Source organism: Littorina saxatilis, linkage group LG9 (assembly GCF_037325665.1).
Source record: "Littorina saxatilis isolate snail1 linkage group LG9, US_GU_Lsax_2.0, whole genome shotgun sequence".
In the NCBI taxonomy this organism is placed as follows: domain Eukaryota; kingdom Metazoa; phylum Mollusca; class Gastropoda; order Littorinimorpha; family Littorinidae; genus Littorina; species Littorina saxatilis.
The window spans coordinates 44,281,035-44,307,287 of NC_090253.1; the positions used below are offsets into that span (position 1 = coordinate 44,281,035).

Below are 26,253 nucleotides of genomic sequence, written 5' to 3' on the forward strand. Positions count from 1 at the left end.
TGCACACAACACACACACACACACACACACACACACCACAGGCGCTCGCCCGCGAAAGTGACAAGTGGCCGTTAAGTGGCCGCTCCTGTCGAGTAAGAGGGGCACCTTAGGGCAAAAATCAGTGACCGTTGACCGCGTCAGACAGGTTAACGGCCATTAAGAGTCAATTATAGAAGGAAAACTCATTAGTCATGGGAAAGCTGGCCGCTCCGGGTAGGTTCACGCCCACGAAAGGGCCGGAAATGGAAGGGACTACTGTATTGCAAAAAAAAAAAAAAAAGGAACGAGATAAGAAAAGCTAAATTGTCTGGCGTTCCAGTCAGTAAATGTTCACATGTGGAATTTGGGGGCCCGGTAGCTCATTTGGTAGAGCACTGGACTTGTGATCCTAGGGTCGCAGGTTGGAATCCGGGCTGGGGCGGACACAGGTCAACTTTATGTGCAGACTCAGAGACGGTGTCCATGTTCCACCCCCGTGTCACCACTGTGGCACGTAAAAGACCTCGCTCATTCTGCCACAAGTGCAGGTGGCTGATTACACCTAAACATGCACACACCTGGGTAGCGCGACTCTGTTGCTGCTAGCTTTCCACTGGGAGGAACTGACCTGAATTTCCCAGTGATGGGACAATAAAGTAATGAAAATGGAAATGAATATTTCCACCACCTTTTGTTCCAGCCCCAGGACGCCCCGACAGACAGAGCGCCCGAGACAGGGACACTCACCCTCAGTCCAACAGCACACAGCTCAAGGATCCTAAAATGACCTCCCAGCAGGTCGTCTTTGGCCAGACGCTCGAAGGTCACCCCATGATAACCCGCACGACTTACACGCGTGTGGAAGCTACGCTGCAAGATCGTAGCCAGGCGTCACAGCCGTCTGCATCAGGCAGGGCAAGAGCCACGAGGTAAGGGGTTTGAATCTTGTTGGGGAGGAGGTATGAGAGTACAGTGGAACCCCCCTTTTAAGACCTCCAAAATTGCGAGAAAATCTGATCTTGAAAAGGAGGGAGTCTTAAAATGGAGGTAAATGTACTGAGGTCATGCAAAGAAAGTCTGAAAAAGGAGGGAGTCTTAAAATGGAGGTAAATGTACTGAGGTCATGCAAAGAAAGTCTGAAAAAGGAGGAAGTCTTAAATCGGGGGTCTTAAAAAAGGGGGGGGGGGGTGTCGGGGTCCACTGTAGTGGTGATGATGATAGTCTAGAGCCACTATTTCTCTCCCTCTCTCTCTCCATTTGCCTTTGTGACTGTCTTCTGTCTTTATAGTTGTCCCTCTGTGTGCATTTGTACACACATTCCTTTGCTTACCTAACTACAGAACTGTGCACTTGTTTTAGCCGTCAAGACAGCTTCTGTAATAGTGCTGACGTGTCCTCTCAATATGAGGCTTATATCGCGCGTATTCCATGGGTATAGTTCTAAGCGCAGGGATTTTTTATTTTTTTTATTTTAATTTTATGCAATTTATATCGCGCACATATTCAAGGCGCAGGGATTTATTTATGCCGTGTGAGATGGATTTTTTGAGTCACTTGAGAAAAAGTGACTCTATGTAATCGGTCAGTGTTAGTCTGTCCGGCCGGCCGTCCGTAGACACCACCTTAACGTTGGACTTTTCTCGGAAACTATCAAAGCGATCGGGCTCATATTTTGTTTAGTCGTGACCTCCAATGACCTCTACACTTTAACGATGGTTTCGTTGACCTTTGACCTTTTTCAAGGTCACAGGTCAGCGTCAAAGAAAAAATTAGACATTTTATATCTTTGACAAAGTTCATCGGATGTGATTGAAACTTTGTAGGATTATTCTTTACATCAAAGTATTTACATCTGTAGCCTTTTACGAACGTTATCAGAAAAACAAGGGAGATAACTAGCCTTTTCTGTTCGGCAACACACAACTTAACGTTGGGCTTTTCTCGGAAACTATAAAAGTGACCGGGCTCAAATTTTATGTGAACGTGACTCATTGTGTTGTGAATAGCAATTTCTTCCTGTCCATCTGATGCCTCATATAATATTCAGAACTGCGAAAGTGACTCGATCGAGCGTTTGCTCTTCTTGTCTAAACATGTTTTGCTTTCTCGGTTTCATTCTGTGTTTGAGTCTGCAGTTTGACAATATATAGGGGGGGGGGGGATAAAAGAGATATTTTCTGTCATCAGTCAGACTGTTTCAGTGTCAACCAGTGTCAAGTGCTTTGTGTGGTTACTCCTATTGCAACTGTGACTCATTAATGTAAATTGGTTGATTTATTAGTGATTTTACACAGAGAGCTTACATACAAAGTTTCGTACCCATGCAGTTAAAGGGGACCTCCAGTCAAAATTGTTGCCTAGTTCTTCTGCTTATCGGAATCCTCACCTTTCTAAATGTCTGTTACCAAATTTTTGCTGCACATACTGACATAGATACCGACTTTCGTTGGAGCGAATACAATGGCTTGAAAATCACATAAATTATGTTGAGAGGCTCACAAGTGGCTTCCGTGACATGGTTTACCACACCACAGAGAGACCTGCGATGTCAATTTTAGCTGTCGTGTGAGTGCACCTGCACTTCAGTTGACGCCATAGGCGCTTGCTATAACAATATGATAATCAAATAATCACTGTTAATGGTAAAATGTATGTTCTTTGGTAAATAAATTGTATTTTAGGGTCGCCCAGAATTTTGCCAAAACATCAGATACATACCTTTGTTATGGCTCATTTTATTCAGACATTATTCATCTTTCATGTGCTGCAATTGTATTTTGCATAAACAAATCATTGTTTGAGATAATAGCCTTTTAGTTGGGTGGGTGTGGTGCTGACAACACCCAAAATGGCGACCCAAAACAGTAAAAAATAACATTCAGTCACTCTCCTTCTGTACCTAATAACAAGGATTACTCCCTTGAAAACCTGAAACAATGGGCACCTCCCTATCTGCCATTCAAAATGGCCGACTAGACCGTTTACTGTGTCGCGCATGCTGTGTTCATTTTACTTTCAAGATACATTGTGTGTAGGTGTGTTGAGTGTATTTTAGGGTATTGCAGTTTGTTTTGGTAAAGACTATGCCCGGGGATAAAAAGTATGGGCCTTCAAAGCCCAAGAAACGCAAATTTTGTGGAAATAAGCACATGAAGAAGCAGACGAATCAAAACAGCGAAAGTATAGCATCGAGTGACGAAACTGTAAGTGCTGAAAGTTCAAGTTTTGGTACAACTACAAGTGAATCAGCAGATTGTACCACTCGATCGGAACAAAAACTAGAGAACCCTGCCTTGTACAAACTGATCTTTGATTGTAGTAGTGAGGAGTCTGGTAATGAGGAAGAAGATAAATCAGACAGTGAGTGGGAAGAGAGTGAGGAAACTGATGATGCAAATTTGACTGTGGAATCTCCAGCAGGGAACAGAATAGTTGACATCAAAATTCTAGGTGACAACATTTCAGCAAATTTAGTGTGTATAGCTTTTGCTTTCATGCTGTGCAACTGTATAAAGTAGAAAGGGTCTAGCAAGCACCTTTGCTTTCCATTGTGTCAATCAACACTGTGATAGGCAGCAAACTTTCTCTTCTTCCCCCCAGGTTCCTGTTGGCAATTCTGTTGTCAACACCGTAAATCGAAGAGCGGTGTTTGTTATGAGATGTGTAGGAGCTGACGTATCTGAACTAGAAACATTCCAGTTACACCGCACACTGACCGTTTGGTATAGCTGAGTTTGTTCGAAGATAAGAGGGTACAAGCTGCTTCGGAATTTTTCTTGTTACTCGGGGTTTCTCCAACCACCCCCCCCCACCCCCTTTCTGTGTTTTATTCTCACACAGTGTGTGCCATTCGTTCGTGCTTTCTCTCTCTCTCTCTCTCTCTCTCTCTCTCTCTCTCTCTCTCTCTCTCTCTCTCTCTCTCTCTCTCTCTCTCTCTCTCTCTTTCTCTCTCTCTCTCTCTCTCCCCCCCACCCCCCCCCCCCCCCCCATTTGCATGCATGTGCCTTGTGTTCTATCCAAGTTTGTGTGCTATTGTGTTCGTCACTACTTTATATAAAACTCGAACACATTTCGTGTCGAAAAACTACTGCTTTCTGGCATAATTTTTGATTTTTCTTTCTGAAGTGACGAGCTCATTCTCCCCAAACATACTGAACAAGGCGGAGCTTGGCTCCTTTTATACCAGGAGTCGCCTCTTTAAAACATGAAACCTGGCGTTTTTCAGTGCAGTGGATTTTGGTGCAGTTAAGTAGAGTTATACGGAGGTGTAGCTAGAAAATTTGATGGTCGGACAAATCGTCCTGATCAACAAAACTTTTTCCGGTCATTTGACCGTTTCCATATATTTTACGGACATTTAATGTTACAAAAACTCTCTCTTTCTCTCTCTTATCAAATGAGAAAGCACACAAACACAGCTAACCTTCAATCAGCTTCTGACTAGTAATGAACTGACAATAAAAATAAGAACAAACCAATATGGTGACACTACATAATTGTTTTGGAGAAAACAAAATGTTAATTGAAGGTTGTCCTACTTCCTGGGACTGTAGGTTGAGCTGTTGCATTGATAACTGAGGCAAACTAAGACAGACTGATGCTGTGTTCCAACTGAAGAACCTCTTTCGCTTGTTTTTTGGGTTGATTCTTCTCCCAAACCCGATACCGATGGTTGCGATGCTGACGCCAACAGATCGGTGGCCTCGTATTGCTCACTTCCCTGTTCATCTACCAAAACCCTACCCCTACTCCCAAAACATTCCAGAGTTCTTTGATGTTTCTTTTTTTAATCAGGGATTCAATGGAGGCCATGTTTACATAATCTCAATTGGACCATGAGGACGAATACGAGTGATCGTTTTATATATATGTCACAGGGGAAACTAGAATTCAGTAGGATCCGGAATCCTACTAGTAGAGACTGGAATCTCAGTTTCTACTAGTAGATACTGGAATTCCAGTCTCAACTGGACTTTTTCAAGTTCAAACTGGAATTCCAGTATCTACTAGTAGATACCGGAATTCCACTTACAACTGGATTTTTTCCAGTTGAAAGTGGAATTCCGATATCTACTAGTAGAAACTGGAATTCCAGTTTCAACTAACAGCCAGTTCATGTTGGAATTCAGTTCAAATTGGAATTTCGCGATGGAGATGAATGTAGTTTCTTTTTTGTTTAAAATGAACAGTTGACTACTTTATTGAAAGCAAATCCATTGTTTAAAAAGACCCAACACCACAAACTGCATAGTCAAATCAATGAAAATCACATCAGACAACTTCAGGACATGTTCTTGCATTTCTTGCTGTGCGGGTGGCATTTGGTGCCACATGCAAGTTTGGCATCTTTGCACGGACACCTCTTTGTCATGCACGCGCCTGTGCACGTACAGACGGACCTGGCGACAGCTCCACGGTTTTGCCAACCAGTTGATGACCTGGAGGCTTGAATGAGGGACACTTCCTTAAGAGTCTGTGGGTTTACCACATTGAGATGTGGGAGGACCACACTGCTCATGTCCACAAGCTCCACCCCCCGAAACCAGTTTTTAACAATTCCAGTCGGGCAATACACCCGATAGACAGAATCACCGCCCCTCATCTTTGATTCCAGAATCTTGCAGGTCAAGAGCCGCACGTCAGTGTTGGTCCTGTCGGCACTGTGGATTTTCACTCCGACAGTGTGCCCGTTTTGGAATGATTGGGTCACGTCTTTTACCTTCTTTTGGTACCTCGTGTCTTGACGTCTGGCAGCCTTCAAATAGTTATTTCTGGCAACAAGTCGCTTCTCCTTGTGAGCCGTGTTCCCTTCTTCATTTTGCACTGTTGCAGTGCGTTTCCACAACACAAACTGTCCTACTTCTAATGGTTCATTCATAGGGTTGGCAATTGTAGGCACATGTGTAGGAACGAACACTTCGTCAACAGAAAACACAGCATGAGTGGTTTTAGTCACTTTCACACCATGCACAACGTCAAGATTTGTGTGCTCTGTGCCAGAACAAACGATGACGTTGTCGCTCAAAAGAAGATACTCCTTTCCTCGCTTGTGGCTGGTACAGGTAGTAGATGATGTACTTGGTGAATCCACGTTTTCTACAATGCCGAGAGAAGAACCACCAGCACCTGTGAAACAAACAAATTAAAATCGTCTACGCTGGTGTGAAAACCAAGAAAGGTGGTGTAAGGGTTAACCTGTTAACATCTTCAAACTAGTCTTTATAAATTGATAGAAAATATGGCACATTGAAAGTGTGTTGAGGGAAGTGTGAAGAAACTTACCAGTGGCATGCTGCTCAGGAGTGCTGAGAGAAGGTCCGAGAGGATCCTGAAAGTTGACTGCTTCTGAAGAACGGTCAGCACCTGTGAAACAAATAAAATGCAGTTGTATTTGCAACAGACATTTGCAGTCATTCTTCTTCTTCTCTGTTGGGAAATGTGACATGATAATGTGGCATGTATGTGTACACATTAATCACTGTGTACTAGTGTTTCGACGTTGAAGTGATACAGGAAGAAATTCTGAATAATTCATTGCAAAAACATACACTTGACCCATTTTGACAGGAAAGTTTTTTTTGAAAGTTGACTGCTTCTGAAGAACGGTCAGCACCTGTGAAACAAATGAACTGTAGTTGTATTTGCATCAAATCTGCCATTAATCCCCAGAGTCATTAACCCTTGCCAGTGCACCTCCCGTCTCCTGCATTGTCTATCATTATCAAAATTGTGTTCATCATTAGTTTGTTATGGCTGCAAAAGGGTTAATGTAATGGAATGTTACTCCTATTAATACGACTAATACAGTAATGGGCGTCAACTAGTCCAATGGTTGCATGGCCAATATCTCTAAAACACAAGATTTTTAAAACCAATTCAGATAGAAGCATACCACATACCAGCAGTTGAAGGTCCGGGAGTTGGCAAAGAATTGTTGACTGGCTGCAGAACTGTATCAAAGACCACTTCACTCCACACAGTGATTCTCTCGTCGTCCTCGCAGCTGATGTCACTCTGGCTCCCTGACTGCACAACTGCACTTCTCTGACTCACGGCTGTGTCTTCTTGACTCAGAACTACACGCCCCACATTGTCCAGCCACACTGACTGCACGACTGCACCATCATGATTCAATGACTCAACGACTGCACCTTCCTGACTCAATGACTCGACGACTGCACCTTCCTGACTCAATGACTCGACGACTGCACCTTCCTGACTCAATGACTCAACGACTGCATCTTCCTCACTCACTGACTGCACGACTGCACCTTCCTGACTCAATGACTCGACGACTGCACCTTCCTGACTCAATGACTCGACGACTGCACCTTCCTGACTCAATGACTCAATGACTGCATCTTCCTCACTCACTGACTGCACGACTGCACCTTCCTGCCTCATTGTGGGAAGCATAACAAGCAGATCATTTGGCAAATCTTCTTCACGCACAATACCCTGAGCTGCAAATTCCTCCCAAACAGCTTGGTCCGAACGTGGTTTCTGACCAAATACAAGTTCATACGGTGTTGTCCCAGTTGCACTTGAAACTGATGTGTTGATTGAGTGAACCACAGACTTTAATCCCCTGCTCCATTGTGGGCCATTGGTATCCATCCATTTGCCTAGTTTCAATTGTAGGTCTCCGTTCCCCCTCTCAATGCACCCTGCACACAGTGAAGCAATCCCAGTTGGATACTGTCACCTTAAATAGAGGCCTTTTCAAGCCTAGGCCACTGCACTATGTCTGTAGCCCATATTTCAGGTTGTAAAGCTGATTTATAAAGCTGCTAGAGCAGTTTTAATTTGAGAAGTCGAGTGTATCATTCATCGAAAGGTTCATGGTACTGTCACAGTACCATTAAAGGGGTATGAAAGACCTAAACCGGAAGTAGAATTCCTTGAACGGCAGCTGATACATTACTCTATGAACTCTCATTATCCAGAAAATTAAGCCTGAAAGCCTGGTATTCGCTGAGAAACATCGGAAAACGCAAAATCAAAATAAACAATCCTTATCCGGAAGTGGTAAAAAAACAACGTTTTATTATCAAAAGGGAAGTGTGGCTTCGCGTCGGACATTGAGTTGGAATCTTCCAGGCTTCTCCCATCACATGGGATGATAAGATTCAGCCTTTAGGACCACTTCCGGATAATAATTGTTTAATTTGATTTTGAGTTTTCCGATGTTTCTGAAGTAATACTGGACTTACAGGCTTGAAACTTTGGATAATGAGAGTTGATAAGGTAATGTATCAGCTGCCGTTCAAAGATTTCTACTTCCGGTTTAGGTCTTTCATACCCCTTTAAGTGCCATGACCATTTCGACCATTTGGTATCAATTGAACCGTTATGGTGTGTAGTTTTTGAAAAGTGATGTAGTTGCAGCACTTTAGTACAACATGCCAAATGAACCCCTTGTTGCCCCAAAACGTCAAAATTTTGAAAAGTTCACTCATTCCCCTAATTTTTAAAAATGGCACTGTGTATTTCACTTTAAATGCAGTTAGACAGGCTTAGGAGATCAAACAGACCCAAATCGGTAACGTTGGATAACATATCGTTAATTTTGAAGAAAAAATAAGTTGGAAAAATGAAAAATGGCATTTTTTCCATATTTCACAGACAAGAGGTTAATTTGGACTTTTATGTAAAATTGAGGCACACCAAAATCACTTTTCAAATTTTACACCCCCAGACGGTTAAAATAACATCTATTTATCCATGTTAATCCATAGTTTGACTGATGTGATGAGAACGTTTTACCAAATATTGCTCAAATTCCATAATTTTTTTGAATACTTTTGATATATTCCCAGTCTTAATAACGCAATCCCTTCTCAAAATGCCTTAAAATACATCTGTAAAGGTCAAGGAAGTCAAACAGATTCATAATATGTTTTTAAATTAAAATTCAAAGTGCCGTTTTCCAAAACTAGGGGAATGAGTGAAAACTTCAAAGTTTCCTGGTTTTGGTAACAAGGGGTTAATCTAGCATGTTGTACTAAAGTGCTGCAACTGCGACATTAGTTTTCAAAACCTGGACATCATAGCGGTTCAGTTCATACCCATTTTAGCTTGTTATACCGCCAGTAAAAAAAAAAATCACAATCACAATCACCACTATGGAAATTTTAGATTAGACCTATTGCGTTAAATTTCGGTTTCATATTCCATGTTACCACAGGTAGGTCTGCCTCATTAACCCTTTCACTGCCGGGGTGTTTCAATTCAATGTCAGTAAAATGTGAAAAAAAGCTGAATGTTTATCTTTTGACAGATGCAACAGACAAAACATGTTACCACCGGTAGGTCTGCCTCATTAACCCTTTCACTGCCGGGGTGTTTCAATGCATGGTCACTCTTCGACAAGAATGTTTTCTCTAACTGGCTAGAGTGCAGGACGGGTATACCCGTCTTGTAGGCACTGTAAGGGTTAATTTTCATTTCTGAAAAAAATACAAATAAAAACGAACACTTACCCTGACTTTCAGGATGTCTTGGGCGTCCATGGATGATCACTGTTCCAGGCCACAGATCACACACTTCACGTATCACGTTCGCCGTGAATTCTCTGCCATTGTCACTCTGCAGGAGGCGTGGTGGTCCAAAGGTGCAGAATTGGTCGAACAGATGACCTGCTACCTCTGCTGCAGTCTTGGATTCCAAGGGATAGGCCCAAGAAAACTTCGAAAAACAGTCCCTTGCATGCAGGATCCATTTAAAGTCCCTGTCAGGCCTGCTGCGGAAGTCAATGAGGTCGATTTGGACTCTGAGTAGAAAAGACAGATTGATCATTGCCTTTCCAGATGGAAGTGATTTCACCACCTGGCGCTGCCTGCAGCTGGGACAGGTCTTCAGGAACACACTGACTGCTGAGTGGTGGACTCCTGCGTAGTTTGCTTTGATTTCCGCCCACGTTTTATCCCTTCCCCCATGGCCAACATGAACGTGACATCGCGCAATTGTCGCAAACAATTCCTCTCTGGTCACAACCGGGCAGTTGGTTTTCTGGCAACATAGCATTGTCCTTGCCCCCACAACTTGTAATTTATAATGCTTTGCACACCTGTACTTGAATTTGGCACCTTCTGGACATTGCTGGCCCTTGTTCAGTTGCAGAGCTTTCACTATTTTTGTGTACTTCTCTTGGGCAATGCAGAAACATTCTCGTTTGCTGTCATCAAGACTCCGTATGTGTGCTTCTAAAAGAGAATAAAACAGAGTTTTCTGATCCTCTGACTCGGACTCCATCTTCAATCTTGACTGCTGTCTGTCACTGACACTTCACTCTGATCAACTGATCAAGACTCACTGTGAATAGAAGGGCCTCGGTTGTTCCATATTACTCTGGCTGGAGAACATTGGTCACTTTATTTGCAACAACAACTCAGATTCACGTGAAGAAGTCATTGTCACATCTAAGCTTTGTTTTCAAGTTGAACCCTCTCTGTGGATATGATCCCAGTTTCTTTTTCAGTTTTCAAATAATTCCAATTTCCATATTACTCTGGCTGGAGAACATTGGTCACTTTATTTGCAACAACAACTCAGATTCACGTGAAGAAGTCATTGTCACATCTAAGCTTTGTTTTCAAGTTGAACCCTCTCTGTGGATATGATCCCAGTTTCTTTTTCAGTTTTCAAATAATTCCAATTTAAACTGAATTCCAACATGAACTGGCTGTTAGTTGAAACTGGAATTCCAGTTTCTACTAGTAGATATCGGAATTCCACTTTCAACTGGAAAAAATCCAGTTGTAAGTGGAATTCCGGTATCTACTAGTAGATACTGGAATTCCAGTTTGAACTTGAAAAAGTCCAGTTGAGACTGGAATTCCAGTATCTACTAGTAGAAACTGAGATTCCAGTCTCTACTAGTAGGATTCCGGATCCTACTGAATTCTAGTTTCTACTGTGACATATATATATGTTAGCTTGTAAGTTTATTTGCCATCTTGTTTAATAAACGGTTTTAGGTCTGACCGATTTTATAGCAAACTGAGCGGTCATGGACCGGCTTATCATGTAAATGGACGGACATTTGACTGGATTACAATTTTTCGGACAATTAGGAAAAATTCCGGTCTAGGACCGATATCTGACACCAAACCACACCCCTGGTTATAGCTTCTTCTTCTTCTTCAGCGTTCCTAGATCAGGCCTCAGATTTTCAGTCTAATATGGGTTATGAAATTTGTGGTCAGCAATTTGGCGCACCATAAGGACAGAACAGAGGGATGTTCAGAAATATCAGGGATGGGAATTGACCCGCAAATCACCCATAAGCCCCCCCCCCACCCCCCCAAAAAAAAAAGTTGTATGTTTCTGGTCACCTGACCCTACCTATTTTCCCTGCCGACTCGACTTTGTTTGCATTTAAAACAAAACAAGAAAAAAATGGTTTTTCGAAGGAAAAAAAATCCTGTTTTTTGACAAAATAAGTTGAAAAGATGTTTTAAAAAAAAGATTCCCGACCTACCTACCCTATATTTTTTAGTCACGTTACCAGAAACATACACTTTGGGGGGGGGGGGGATCATAAAGGTGAATTTCCGCCTTTTTCACTTTTTCCAATTCCCATCCTAAATAATGTGTAAAATTTTCTTCTTTCCTTTTGCTCTACCAGGACAAACAGTCGAATGTGAACAAGACGGTAGTGATGCTGATGCTGAATCACCTTGTGAAGAAGACGAGGGTCCGCAGCCACCGATACAAACAAAGAAAGGCGAGTGATGTCATCTCGGCATATTGTTTGGAAACCAAGTGGATACCTGGTGTTTTTCAGTCGATTTTGCTGCACACCTTCATTGCTATTTGACTTTGATCTGAAATATGATGTAGAATCACTGCTAGTCTCAGCCCATGAATCCACATGTTCTGTACATAGTTTTAACGATCAACATATATGGCCAAGAGTCTGATTTGGCGTCAAACCAAGTGGACAGGGGTCCTGTTTTGCCCACATCAGAGCTCCCTGTAGGATTCAAAACAAAGAGTCATGATGACCCCCTGTCCAAAAATCTGGAAGTCATTTTGGAATTTTAGGGAGTCATATTTTATCTAGGATTTTTCTCAAAGTTTAACGTGTGTAAACTAGCGACTGAAGGCAAGGAAAACTTGGCTTGCAAAGTTAGTTATTTCGCTACACAGTAGTAGTGAACGTCACGCGATTTTGCTAGCGTTGTATACTTGTGACTTTGCATTCGGAAACGCACCTCAGTGGTGACGTTCGGAAATAGTGTCTGCTGTGCACGGAAGCTTCTTCACAGGGGTCAAAACCTGCGCAGTTGACGCAGTGAGTGAAAATCTCGGCGTGATTTCAGTGCGTCAATTACGCAGAATCATGCGTTATCGGCAGTTGTAAAAAAACAAAAGTGGGTAAAGTACCGTATGTCTTGTGCACTTGTGTGTTAATTTGTATGATACTTGGGAATTGTTGCTATGCTGTTGGATGCAGGGGTGCTAGTTGTCTGATTCAAAACGGATTTCTGATTTGGGATGTTTGCTTAAAAATAATTTCCGATTTGATCAGGTCCGATTCAGGAATTAACTCTAAAGATTTCGATTTCTCATTACCGAGAAAGTATAGCTGGCGATGTCGTCTGCTAGACATCCCACGAAAGACGCGGCAAGCGTTACTCCACTCCACTGCCACTGAAATGTGGCGCTTTCAACAGCGTCATCACCCTGGGGCCACGAATCGGATCATAGATTGCACCCCCACCCACCCCGCTCATCAATTTTTTTTGGCGTCAATTTCCTATAGCTTTCTTGTGTGTTTTCATGCTTGACTATTTAGTCTTCCGATTTAGGTGCGCCAAAAAATAATATCTTGTGGATTTCAGATTTGGAAGGTCTTAGTCACCAGCACCCCTGTGGATGAAATGCTGCTGCTAAAACAATTTGTTGATTTTTTTTCTCAGGATTTCCTACTGAGTGTGAATCTATCGAGTCTGACCAATCAAACCATTCAGCATCTGAGAGCAGTGTGAGTGTAGAAACTAAAATATATATGTCGTGCCCATATCACATTACCTGCTATTCAGACTTGGTCGTGTGACACGTTTTCTTCCACACGAGATTACGTTGATTGTCTAACGAAGCCGTCAGGCTGAGTTAGACATCAGCTAATCGAGTGTGGAAGAAAACTCTGTCACACGACCAAGTCGGAATAGCATTTATGTCACAGCTTCAACAGAGGAGAGAACAAACACGTTTTGCGTACTCAAGCTTGACAAACCTAAACACAGGAGCAGCCATTGTGGAGAGATCTACTTTTTGACGGAAGTGAACGAACAACTATGAATGACGTCTCGGTATATGTGAACGACGTCACAGTCATCGTCACAGTCTGTATCTTTTGAAGCATCGCATTCTTCGTGACGTCTTTCTGTGTCTGCATCCGCGAAATGTTGTTCTTTTCGGGGTCTTTGTCATCTATGTTCAGAACTCTGTCCTTCCAGTTTCAGACTAACAGGCCTCCTGAGCGAGCCACTTTCCAAGGGCAGCTAAATTCGCGTATGGGAACAGTACTGTCGTCTGGGATGCCGTTCTCAGTATTCTCAGCGTTGAAGAATTTGTAAAGAGAAGAAACGATAACAGCAGGAGAAATAAAAGTTGTGTGTGCATTTTGGGGCTTTTGGGGGGACGATTTCGAGTTTGAATCCGTTCTTGCACATGTTCCAAAGCATGTAACAATCTTGCACACGTTTGCTTTAGTAGTGGCAGAGAAGGAAAGTGTGTGACATACTTGCCTATTACGCGTAATGGGATATGGTGTGATATGGGCACTACATAAACACTGATAAGATAATGCAACGGTCAATCCAAACGTTGGTTTTACTCAAAGCATCGCTTATTTGTGCATAGAATAAAATAGACAATACCCGCGCTGTGAGGGGAATGTGAAAATGGGTGCATCTGTGTGCGTGGAATCGTATGGGGTTGATTGTTTTGTTTTGATTTTTGAGTCACTTGAGAAAAAGTGACTCTATGTAATCGGTCAGTGTTAGTCTGTCCGGCCGGCCGTCCGGCCGGCCATCCGGCCGGCCGGCCGTAGACACCACCTTAACGTTGGACTTTTCTCGGAAACTATCAAAGCGATCGGGCTCATATTTTGTTTAGTCGTGACCTCCAATGACCTCTACACTTTAACGATGGTTTCGTTGACCTTTGACCTTTTTCAAGGTCACAGGTCAGCGTCAAAGGAAAAATTAGACATTTTATATCTTTGACAAAGTTCATCGGATGTGATTGAAACTTTGTAGGATTATTCTTTACATCAAAGTATTTACATCTGTAGCCTTTTACGAACGTTATCAGAAAAACAAGGGAGATAACTAGCCTTTTCTGTTCGGCAACACACAACTTAACGTTGGGCTTTTCTCGGAAACTATAAAAGTGACCGGGCTCAAATTTTATGTGAACGTGACTCATTGTGTTGTGAATAGCAATTTCTTCCTGTCCATCTGATGCCTCATATAATATTCAGAACTGCGAAAGTGACTCGATCGAGCGTTTGCTCTTCTTGTTTCATTGGAATACGGAGAGGAGATCAATGGGGATTTGAAATCCGAACCTGAATATGTAGTTTTGTAACTGTTATATCCCCGAAATCAATAATATACAACTGTTGATTAAAGGGCCAGTCCAGAGCAATTTTTGCCATGTTTATTTTTAGCCGATCTGAATCCCAACCTTCCTTCCTAACTATATTCCACCCAAGTTTTAATCTCCAGGAAGCTAGCATTCCACCACTACTGCACTAGAAAGAAAACCCAGTATTCACGCCCATATGTACTAAATACGCCACTTCTTGGCCAAACAGCACATGTTCATAACTTGTGTAGTTCACAGAATGATCGTATAGTAACAGCGAACCCCCTACTGGCACTGAAACTGCATTGGTGAGCACTCTGTATGCTATGCAGTCGGGGAGACCATCACATATTTAGAAACTGGCGTTCTACCCCCAACAGTAGACCAAACAGCTTGTGCACAACCACACTATCAACCCAAGAAAAATGCACACTTCTAAGTAAATAACTAAGCCCGTATTTCAAATTTTAGGCAATGGGTAGCTATCGTACAGATAATGAAAGCGGTGTCATTCATACCCTCCGCGACAATCACAGCTCAACGCACAGCACGTTCCATCGACCGGCCCATCAGTATTCTATAATAGCGACTGGCCCAGCACTGAGAGAGAGGCTCTCTCTGTATACCAAACCAATCCCCAAAGCTAACGCCTGCCTTGCCTGTGGTCGAGCCGACGGTCAGGCGAATTTCGATTTAAAAGTTTAAAGGTCACTTCCGACGTACACGATCGGAAGATTGTTGGATCGTACAGCGCTTATAAATACTTTTGAGACATAACAAAAATGGTCGCAGACATTTTCCAACGTGAGGATTCCAATAAGCCAATAAAAAGATGTACCTTTAGGTATAGATTTATCTGGCAGGATAAATATTGGTTTAGACATAAATGTTTATCATATTTTTCGTGCTAGCAATTATGGCATCATATTAGGATAATGCATATGTAATACCCACAGGGTAAGTATTGAAAGAAACCAAAATTATAATACATTTGTGGGATTTTCATGCCGGTTTGTATTTAAATTGTTTGACAGGATGCCTCATACCGACCAGACACGGAAAACTCTGACGCAGACTCTGTATCTACCGTGTACTCAATTTTGCCACTTGTACAACCACCCCCTACAAAAGGAAAGGTGTCCTCTTCAAATGAAGGTATTTTTTTCAAAGACAAATAACATTGCCAGGTTTCACATGCATGGCAGGGCCAGACTACCGGGGGGGGGGGGGGGGTTATGGGGGTTGCGCAACCCCCCCCCCCCCCCCCCAGCCTAATCATGTACCTCACTTATTTAAAACATTTTTTATTATTGTTTATTTTATGCCGTTTCATGCAAGGAGCGACCATTTTCCTATCTCAGAATATAACCTACCCATCAGCTTCAGGGGGCTTTGCCCCCTCACCCCCGCCAAGGGGATGTTCCCCCTAGCCACCACTGGCAAACCCCCCCCCCCCCCCCCACTCCTCTTAGCCTAGTCCGGCCCTGCATGATACAGTATGACTTTTTTGTGTATAAATAATCTGTTTGTACTGTGCCTGTGTTGAGCGGAAAATTGTTGCCCTGCTTTAGCTCATGTCAACAATTGGACTGACCAGAATTGATTTTGGATTACTGAATAGAAGTGATATCCGATCGGATATCCGACTGTGATATATTTCTTGTAGTACCAGTTCCAGGACCGAATACCAAGTGCATAAATAGCGTAATTTGCGTAAGTGACGGCTCGTGATTGCTATCAATTTTCTCAAAGATGGGGCTTGGCTATCCTATGTTATCCCACGGCAGTGGGGCGGGGATGTAGCTCAGTCGGTAGCGCGCTGGATTTGTATCCAGTTGGCCGCTGTCAGCGTAAGTTCGTCCCCACGTTCGGCGAGAGATTTATTTCTCAGAGTCAACTTTGTGTGCAGACTCTCCTCGGTGTCCGAACACCCCCGTGTGTACACGCAAGCACAAGACCATGTGCGCACGAAAAAGATCCTGTAATCCATGTCAGAGTTCGGTGGGTTATAGAAACACGAAAATACCCAGCATGCTTCCTCCGAAAGCGGCGTATGGCTGCCTAAATGGCGGGGTAAAAACGGTCATACACGTAAATAAAAAGCCGGGGGAGTTTCAGCCCATGAACGAACAAACAAACAAACAAACATCCCACGGCAGTTTACTGATAGCTCAAACTGTCTGTATGTGTTTCTTATTTTCATTATTGACTTTTTAATTTTAAATGTTAGGGAATAAATGGAGAAAATCTATGCAGCAGGTGGTGGTATATTGCCCGCACACTCGGACAATGCTTGTTTTCTTCTTCTTCTAGTCAGTCAGATAGCCAGACAATCAGTTGCTCATTTATATGCACCCATCTTGAAAATAAAACCATAACGGTTTTTAAAAAAGAATAACACACACTATGCATGAATAAATACCAACAGCCTTCAAAGTTCAACCGACAGCCTTATTCTGTGACAAAGTCAGCATAATTATGTTCATTGTTGCGGCAAATTGTCGTCTAGGCGACATTTTGCTGCTCTACATAGTACATGCCTGGCTGGGTTTGAGTCCACTGGTTAGCCCGGTGTCAGAATAATGTGACTGGGTGAGATGAAGCCTGTGCTGCGACATCTGTCTTGTGTGTGGCGCACATTAAATGTCAAAGCAGCACTGCCCTGAGATAACCGAAGGGTGGACTGGGCGGTGAGCAAACAAAGTTAAGTTAAGGGTTTGAGTCCCTTCGAAAGTAGGGTGGATGATGTTTCAGTCTATCCAGGGTCGACTTATGTAAGACTCTTCGTGCCTATTCTCGACGTGTGCATCATATATATGCATGTGAAAAAGATCCTGCTTCACGGTACGATTAGACTGGTCAAAGCAGATACCCAGCATGCACATACATATTGGCATAATCTTTCGAAGGGACTCATACATATTGGCATAATCTTTCGAAGGGACTCGGATCCCTTCTATATCTTTTTTTTACATCAATGTTGTGTTCTGTTCAACAGTCGGTGGGAAAGGAGCAACTTCTACTCCAACAGTCGATGGGAAAGGAGCAACTTCTACTTTAACAGTCGGTGAAAAAGGACCAACTTATACTTCAACAGTTGGTGGGAAAGGATCGAGCAACTTCCACTTCAACAGTCGGTGAAAAAGGAGCAACTTCAACAGTCGGTGAAAAAGGAGCAACTTCTACTTCAACAGCCGGTGAAAAAGGAGCAACTTCTACTTCAACAGTCAGTGAAAAAGGAGCAACTTCTACTTCAACAGTCAGTGAAAAAGGAGCAACTTCTACTTCGAAGTGAACTTCTTCAGGGAAATCTGTGTTTACTGTGGAGATTTTGACAGCCATCTGAGAAGACATTTACTACGTAAACATTCTGATGAAGAAGCAGTTGCTCCCATGGGGTCGCCTTCACGCGGCGGGAGTGTTTCCACTAAGCTACCCCACCCCTTTACTTCTCTTCTTTTGTCTTATTTCTGCCTTACCAGTCCTTTCACCTATATTTCCTTCCAAGAAAACTCTCCCTACTATTCCCTGCAGATTTCCGATTCCTTTCTTGTTGTCTTATTTCTACCTGACTGGATCCATCACCTTTATTTCACTTACCAAAAGTCTTCTTTTCCACATCCTTATTTCTTTGCCCCCCGCATGTCGTAAGAGGCGACTAACGGATTCTGTTTCTCCTTTTACCCTTGTTAAGTGTTTCTTGTATAGAATATAGTCAATGTTTGTAAAGATTTTAGTCAAGCAGTAAATAAGAAATGTTAAGTCCTTTGTACTGGAAACTTGCATTCTCCTAGTAAGGTCATATATTGTACTACGTTGCAAGCCCCTGGAGCAATTTTTTGATTAGTGCTTTTGTGAACAAGAAACAACAAGTGGCTCTATCCCATCTCCCCCCTTTCCCCTATCCCATCTCCCCCCTTTCCCCGTCGCGATATAACCTTGAATGGTTGAAAACGACATTAAACACCAAATAAAGAAAAAAAGAAGCAGTTCAAGCTGCATTAAAACTTCCCTGTGGACAAGAACGGGATAGTGCTTTTGCAGCTATTCGCAAAGACGGAATTTTGGACACAAATCGGACGCTGCCAAAAGAAGGCAAGTTCATATGTGAGCGCAACCAGGGAGTTGAAAAACGTGTGATGTGTGGAGGGTGTCATGGTTTTTTTCAGTAAGAAGGGCTCAGGACTCTAGTCAGACTGGTGCTCAGCCCTCTTCTGCTCAGGACTCTAGTCAGACTGGTACCCCCCGCGGGTTAGGGGGAGTCCCATATTGGTTGGGACCAGAAAGAATTTACCCGATGCTACCCAGCATGTCGTAAGAGGCGACTAACGGTTCTGTTTCTTCTCTTCTTTTGTCTTATTTCTGCCTTACCAGTCCTTTCACCTATATTTCCTTCCAAGGAAACTCTCCCTACTATTCCCTGCAGTTTTCCAATTCTTTTCTTGTTGTCTTATTTCTACCTGACTGGATCCATCACCTTTATTTCACTTACCAAAAGTCTTCTTTTCCACATCCTTATTTCTCTGCACCCCGCATGTCGTATGAGGCGACTAACGGATTCTGTTTCTCCTTTAACCCTTGTTAAGTGGTTCTTGTATAGAATATAGTCAATGTTTGTAAAGATTTTAGTCAAGCAGTATGTAAGAAATGTTTAGTCCTTTGTACTGGAAACTTGCATTCTCCCAGTAAGGTCATATATTGTACTACGTTGCAAGCCCCTGGAGCAATTTTTTGATTAGTGCTTTTGTGAACAAGAAACACTTAACAAGTGGCTCTATCCCATCTCCCCCCTTTCCCCTATTCCATCTCCCCCTTTCCCTCGTCGCGATATAACCTTCGTGGTTGAAAACGACATTAAACACCAAATAAAGAAAGAAAGTCAGACTGTTGCTCAGGACTCTAGTCAGACTGTTGCTCAGGACTCTAGTCAGACTGGTGCTCAGGACTCTAGTCAGACTGTTGCTCAGGACTCTAGTCAGACTGGTGCTCAGGACTCTAGTCAGACTGGTGCTTAGGACTCTAGTCAGACTGGTGCTCAGGACTCTTCTGCTCAGGACTCTAGTCAGACTAGTGCTCAGCCCTCTTCTGCTCAGGACTCTAGTCAGACTGTTGCTCAGGACTCTAGTCAGACTGGTGCTCAGCCCTCTTCTGCTCAGGGTTCATTGAAAAAGAAAAGAGACTATGTTGTTTGGACATCTGCTGACACTGAATCAGTTTCCTCTTATTTTCAAGTCTTTTTTTACTGCTAAAGGGACAGGCACAAAGGGTAAATTGCCAGGTAAAGATTGTGTACTGAACTTTTTACAATTGCACACTATTTTTTCTGGAAGACATTTCTCCAAAGACAAATTGGTGAAGTTGGTTAAAACCAAAGTGTTCAATGAGCGAACAACACTCAGAAAAACCAGGGCTCAATGTTTGAAACCTTTTGAAGAATTTTCATTGGCCATATATCCAGAAGCTCGCATTCATTTCATGGATAAGTGAATGGGACAAACGTCCGGACCAATGGTCAAGTTTGTGAGGATATGATATTATGAGTATATAGTCACAAATATGTACAAGTTTGTGTATAATTATATGTGTACCGTATTTGACGGATTACAAGACGCACCGTTTTATAAGCCGCACCCCCGACTTTTAACAAAAAAATTGGGACGAGCCACGTATAGGCCACGTCACTATATTAGCCGCCGTCGAAAAAAAAATAATCAGATCGTGTCAATCAATCAAAACAACCAGGCAAACAAAAATTACAGTATTTGGCAAAATCGGCTCGGAGAATAAACAAGTGAAACAAAGAAGAAAAGTGAAAAAGTTTGAAGAAAAATATCACACACACAATTTGTAACCAACACACACATGTACTGATGTAGTCCCGCCCGGAATAAGCTTTTTTGGGATGATTTACAACTTTTGCGCACATTTCGAGCGGACGAAAACACAACATGGCGGCTCTCGCTCCTCCAACTATCGCAAGACACAAAAAAACGAAATCTCGCGCACGCGCGAGATCCTGATACATCCAATGTTTCTCTGTACGGTATCTTGTCACGACGACTTGTTGACAAACGAAGATTCGCGAAAGAAAGAGAAAAGGGCCGAGTCTTGAGTAGAGAGCTAATAAAGTACCGGTAATCGCTAATCGAGCGAAATGAAAATCCGCGGCGACTTCCATTAGGTGAATGCTATTCAAGTTTAGGTAACGTTTTAGCCGCATCTTTTTATAAGCCGCAATGCGATTTTTTTTGAAAAAAAGTCGCGTCTTGTAGTCCGTCAAATACGGTATATATGTACAGTCGCAAGAATGTACAAGTTTGTAAGGATATGACTATTACAGTATAGGTGTGTATGGGCACAAGTATACATACAAGTTTGTAAGGATATATTACCGTAAAATCCCTAGCATAAGCCCACCATCTAGCAAACGCCCACCCCCCACTTTGGGCCAAAAGTTGTGCACAGGGGTAACTACCTAGCAAACGCCCACCCTGCTTTTTTCAAAGAGACTATAGGCTCACTTTCACTAGGATTTGTGCAGCCTGTTCTAAAAGTCATCTTTTTCCCCTTCTTTACCTTTTCGTGTTTCTTTCCTTTTTTCTTATTCTTTGTCCCCTCTCCTCACTCCCACCCATCGTTCATGTTTTTTTGAGTTTCTCTTCTCTTTTTTTCCCTAAGTTTGTGGGTTTTTCTTTCTCAGAAAGATTGGGCCTTTTGAAGACAAAATCCAAGTTCAGTTAACGTTTCATTTCCAAAGACGATCGTGTAATTTCTTCCTTGTACAGAAAGAAAGGGCTTCATTGGTGTTGACATTTCGACATTTCATCAAGTTTCTTTTTCCCGGAATTGTGTTGTTATTGTTTGTCCTTGCAAAGGTCTGGTGATTTTCTTTTTACTTTATAAATTTATATAAATGACTATGCTTGGGTTGTTTTCAGAAGAGCCAGTCCTTTTCTCTCTCTCTCTCTCTCTCTCTCTCTCTCTCTCTCTCTCTCTCTCTCTCTCTCTCTCTCTCTCTCTCTCTCTCTCTCTCTCGGTTGGCCTTCTTTGCCTCAAAGTAATTTTTCTTTCTTTTTTCCTTCACTTCTACTCACACGACCTAACTTACATGCTTTCGGGGTTTGTATTCACTCAATTACACGATTGAGCACAAAACTTACTTTGTGCAAAGGGGTCTATCCCTAGCAAACGCCCACCCCCCAATTTTGCCCTAAATCTGTGCACAGGGGGGGTGGGCCTATTCTAGGGATTTTACGGTATGTGTGTGTGTGTTAGACTGTGAAGGAGACATCACATTTTTCAGTGCGTGTGATATTCAGTTGTCCGTAGGCTTTGGTCGCAAGCACAACAGTCTGACTGCTACTGAATTTTCCTGGCTGGTTACCCCTAGTGTGTGTTGTTTACGGTATATGCAGTTCACGTCTCAGCTACTCAAAGTGAACATTGGTTTAAGTAATGGTTAAAATTACGCACACAGAGCCATTCTATGTTAAATCAAGTTATCAAATATCAACGAATCAAATCAGAGAGAGGTTGAGAGACTAAGTCAAAGAAAGGGACTGTGACTGTGAGACAGTAATTAGTCAAGGGACAGAGTAAAGCGAGGGACCGGACGGTTCTCATGCTCGCAGACATTCACGAACAAGGATACAGAACATTTGCGATTGTATGCCTTTTAATTCTATGAATATTTTCTGCAATTGCACATACCTGTCAAGTACTTTTGGCCTCTGACCATAGTAAATGGCATAAGAAACCATAGTTGGGGATCAAAAACCATAGTTAATGCGTGGATCAGGATGTGGTTAAACACACAAATTCAACTTCTCACGCATACACACTAAACCAATCAGATTGTTTTTCGCAAACTAAAAGTAAAACACATAAATTCCTTTCTGCACAAACTGCTCTTTATTTACCACTACATGTAATACATTTACACTGCACTCTTGTTCGTTCATTTTTGTTGTCACTTGTGTTCTTAGTTGTATTCATCTGTGCAAATGCTCCCATGGGGTCGCCTTCACGCGGCGGGAGTGTTTTTACCAAGCTACCCCACCCCTTTACTTCTCTTCTTTTGTCTTATTTCTGCCTTACCAGTCCTTTCACCTATATTTCCTTCCAAGAACACACTATTCCCTGCAGTTTTCCAATTCTTTTCTTGTTGTCTTATTTCTACCTGACTGGACCCATCACCTTTATTTCACTTACCAAAAGTCTTCTTTTCCACATCCTTATTTCTCTGCACCCCGCATGTCGTAAGAGGCGACTAACGGATTCTGTTCCTCCTTTTACCCTTGTTAAGTGGTTCTTGTATAGAATATAGTCAATGTTTGTAAAGATTTTAGTCAAGCAGTATGTAAGAAATGTTTAGTCTTTTGTACTGGAAACTTGCATTCTCCCAGTGAGGTCATATATTGTACTACGTTGCAAGCCCCTGGAGCAATTTTTTGATTAGTGCTTTTGTGAACAAGAAACACTTAACAAGTGGCTCTATCCCATCTCCCCCCTTTCCCCTATCCCATCTCCCCCCTTTCCCCTGTCGCGATATAACCTTCGTGGTTGAAAACGACGTTTAAAACACCAAATAAAGAAAGAAAGAAAGAAATCTGTGTAAATCTTTGCTTTGTCAATCATGCTGCCAGTCACCTTAAAATCATGGCAGCATGCATCAGAGTTAATTTTGACCTGCAAGAAGGCAGTCAGTGTGTCAGCTCCCAGACTGTGATCCAGCACTTAAAGGTGTTGCAGGGTTTCACTGCCAAATGGAAATTTATTCAACATTTTCCTCACACAGGCCACGTAGAACTGGCGCACATCATGCCAGAACTTCTGTTGTGTTGCTGGTGCAAGCTCCTCCTCAGAAATGAATGAACGGCAGTCCATGCCAGCAAAAAAAATTTAAAATAAATAAATAAAATTTTTTAAAAAAAAATAAATAAAAAAAAAAGGCTGAAAATGCGTATGGTTTGAGGTATACGACGTAGGACCCAAAAAACACCGAAAAACCGTAAGAATTACGCAGAATGCGTAGGACTTGACAGGTATGAATAGCATGCTTTTTTATGAATGTCAAAAACTACTATTTAGTATCTTGTTTAGATTTCCTCACAGTATTGATTTTATATATGTCGTCTTTTATACGCCATATGTCTTAATATTGCTTGCTTTTGTGTATATATGTATTTCTGTGCAAAATCGTTTGGGTTATTAACTTATTGTTTCTCAATTTTTCTTCACTTCGTTTATCTCCCGCAGTGGGGCACTGCGGTTATGAAATTAAAGGCCCCTTCTGTTTTTGGAACCGCAGGAGCTTTCTAGTTTGCTGTTAGGTAGATTTTTGGTTCCTCTTTCCTGTCATGCTCTCTTTTTCTTCATGAATTCTTTTCTTTTTTCTGCCTTCTTGCTCATTCACCTGTATTTTTTCCAAAAATCTCTTCTCTTGCCGCTTGTCTCGCGATTCATGTATAGTTTAATCTGTTAGTGTTCTGATGTAAGTCCAGCAGTAGATAGGTTAAGCCTATTTTAACATACTGGAAACTGGTAATCTTCCAGTAGGTATTAATTTAGTTTTACTAAAGCCTGCTGGGACACAAGTAATGGGTTAGTGCATTTGTAAACAGGAATCGCTTGACAAGTGGCCCCCTTCATCCCCCCCTTCCTCGTCCTGATATGGCTCTGCGTAGTCGGCTGGACGTTAAGCAACAAATAAACAAACAAACAAACAAAACAAATGTAATCGGTCAGTGTTAGTCTGTCCGGCCGGCCGGCCGGCCGTAGACACCACCTTAACGTTGGACTTTTCTCGGAAACTATCAAAGCGATCGGGCTCATATTTTGTTTAGTCGTGACCTCCAATGACCTCTACACTTTAACGATGGTTTCGTTGACCTTTGACCTTTTTCAAGGTCACAGGTCAGCGTCAAAGGAAAAATTAGACATTTTATATCTTTGACAAAGTTCATCGGATGTGATTGAAACTTTGTAGGATTATTCTTTACATCAAAGTATTTACATCTGTAGCCTTTTACGAACGTTATCAGAAAAACAAGGGAGATAACTAGCCTTTTCTGTTCGGCAACACACAACTTAACGTTGGGCTTTTCTCGGAAACTATAAAAGTGACCGGGCTCAAATTTTTTGTGAACGTGACTCATTGTGTTGTGAATAGCAATTTCTTCCTGTCCATCTGATGCCTCATATAATATTCAGAACTGCGAAAGTGACTCGATCGAGCGTTTGCTCTTCTTGTAGTTATTGTTAATTTCTTTAAGCTACAGTTACAATTGTTTGAGTTCTTTAAATGAACATTCTAAAGTTTCCTTGAGTGTCAATAAAATGATAAATATTTGTACAACTTTGTTGCATGTTTCTGACTGTGAACATAGATTGTGTTGCATGTTTCTGACTGTGAACATAGATTGTGTTGCATGTTTCTGACTGCGAACATAGATTGTGTTGCATGTTAGTTTTGTTACTGTAAATTTATTAATGCTTGACCAGCACGGTTAGCCTAGTGGTAAGGCGTCCGCCCCGTGATCGGGAAGTCGTGGGTTCAAACCCCGGCCGGGTCATACCTAAGACTTTAAAATTGGCAATCTAGTGGCTGCTCCGCCTGGCGTCTGGCATTATGGGGTTAGTGCTAGGACTGGTTGGTCCGGTGTCAGAATAATGTGACTGGGTGAGACATGAAGCCTGTGCTGCGACTTCTGTCTTGTGTGTGGCGCACGTTATATGTCAAAGCAGCACCGCCCTGATATGGCCCTTCGTGGTCGGCTGGGCGTTAAGCAAACAAACAAACAATTAATGCTTGCATTTGAAATTCCAGTGACATTAACAGTGCTACCACACAAATGACAGAAAAATAAAACAACAACAATAATTACCATATTTTCTCAATACATGTAAATTGTAATAGGGTGTCTAAAGGTGATCCATGATAAGTTTCATCCCGTCGGGTTTAAACGTACTGAATATTATCCCGACAGGACCGAGTCATCCCTAGTTTGCGAGGTTGTGCTGTTCACATGGGCAGAGATTTTGATTTGACTTGCCGCCGACTAAAATCGCTTGAAAGTTGGTCACAAGTTGGTTGCAAGTCTTCCATGTGAACAGCACTTTATCGTGTATCTAAGTCATCCGATTGTTGCTTTAAAGCCCCCTTTTCCCTTTTATGACAATAGGCGACTTGCACTATCGGCCTGCACCGCCAAATCGCGCGATAAATCTGCCATAACTTTCATGGCCTTGCGAGATCTGCCGCAAAATGGGGGCATGTCCGGATAGCTCAGTGAGAGTTTGCAGACACTTCGCCTTGACAATTCATAATTTTCATAAAATTGTGAATTTTCAATGTGAAAAGTGTGCTGCAGCAATGATAGCCGCGAGAATAATTCGAAAGTTCGTTCAAAGCACCCAAGCATAGCCCATGCAAAAAGAAAAGGCAATCGAGTTTTTTTTTAAAACATTTATTTCACACAAGCCAGAAAACACCAGTGCTTGTGAGAGCAAAACGTTTGCCCGCAGCGAAGTGAACTTTCCTTCTCTTTCACACTCGAGAGCTATTGAAGCGGGGTATTGTGCAAGTTGGCTATTCTGTATTAGGTTGTCCAAAAACACATACTGTTGAGTTCAATCATAATTCTGTCAATGATGCGTTTCATAATCATATAC

The 26,253-nt window shown here is 42.3% G+C and overlaps 2 protein-coding genes across 3 annotated transcripts; one reads left to right on the plus strand and one right to left on the minus strand.

The window, feature by feature from the left end:
• Positions 1-289: 289 nt before the first annotated feature.
• LOC138976192 (uncharacterized) lies at positions 290-24,937 on the plus strand. 2 transcript variants are annotated; one of them, XR_011458896.1, is made up of 4 exons: positions 290-908; positions 11,609-11,707; positions 15,615-15,735; positions 17,579-24,937. XR_011458896.1 is itself a non-coding variant. In XM_070349039.1 (4 exons), exons 1-4 carry the CDS (start codon positions 3,063-3,065, stop codon positions 17,719-17,721), a joined length of 483 nt encoding a protein of 160 aa, XP_070205140.1. In that variant the 5' UTR covers positions 2,688-3,062; the 3' UTR covers positions 17,722-24,937. The 2 variants fall into 2 exon arrangements, 1 of the variants encoding a protein (XP_070205140.1); XM_070349039.1 differs by lacking the exon at positions 290-908 and adding an exon at positions 2,688-3,182.
• LOC138976191 (uncharacterized) lies at positions 4,844-10,889 on the minus strand. The gene is made up of 4 exons (XM_070349038.1): positions 9,462-10,889; positions 6,879-7,646; positions 6,262-6,342; positions 4,844-6,105 (listed from the first exon to the last, which is right to left on the minus strand). Exons 1-4 carry the CDS (start codon positions 10,231-10,233, stop codon positions 5,261-5,263), a joined length of 2,466 nt encoding a protein of 821 aa, XP_070205139.1. The 5' UTR covers positions 10,234-10,889; the 3' UTR covers positions 4,844-5,260.
• Positions 24,938-26,253: the final 1,316 nt, after the last annotated feature.

Coding starts and splice junctions, on each gene's coding strand:
- LOC138976192 (XM_070349039.1), top strand. CDS start 3,063: ATGCCCGGGGATAAAAAGTATGGGCCTTCAAAGCCCAAGAAACGCAAA. Junction 11,708..15,614: donor ACCGATACAAACAAAGAAAG/GCGAGTGATGTC, acceptor ATTGTTTGACAG/GATGCCTCATACCGACCAGA. Junction 15,736..17,578: donor GGTGTCCTCTTCAAATGAAG/GTATTTTTTTCA, acceptor TCTGTTCAACAG/TCGGTGGGAAAGGAGCAACT.
- LOC138976191 (XM_070349038.1), bottom strand. CDS start 10,233: ATGGAGTCCGAGTCAGAGGATCAGAAAACTCTGTTTTATTCTCTTTTA. Junction 7,647..9,461: donor AAGACATCCTGAAAGTCAGG/GTAAGTGTTCGT, acceptor CACTGTGTGCAG/GGTGCATTGAGAGGGGGAAC. Junction 6,106..6,261: donor TCCTGAGCAGCATGCCACTG/GTAAGTTTCTTC, acceptor TTTGTTTCACAG/GTGCTGGTGGTTCTTCTCTC.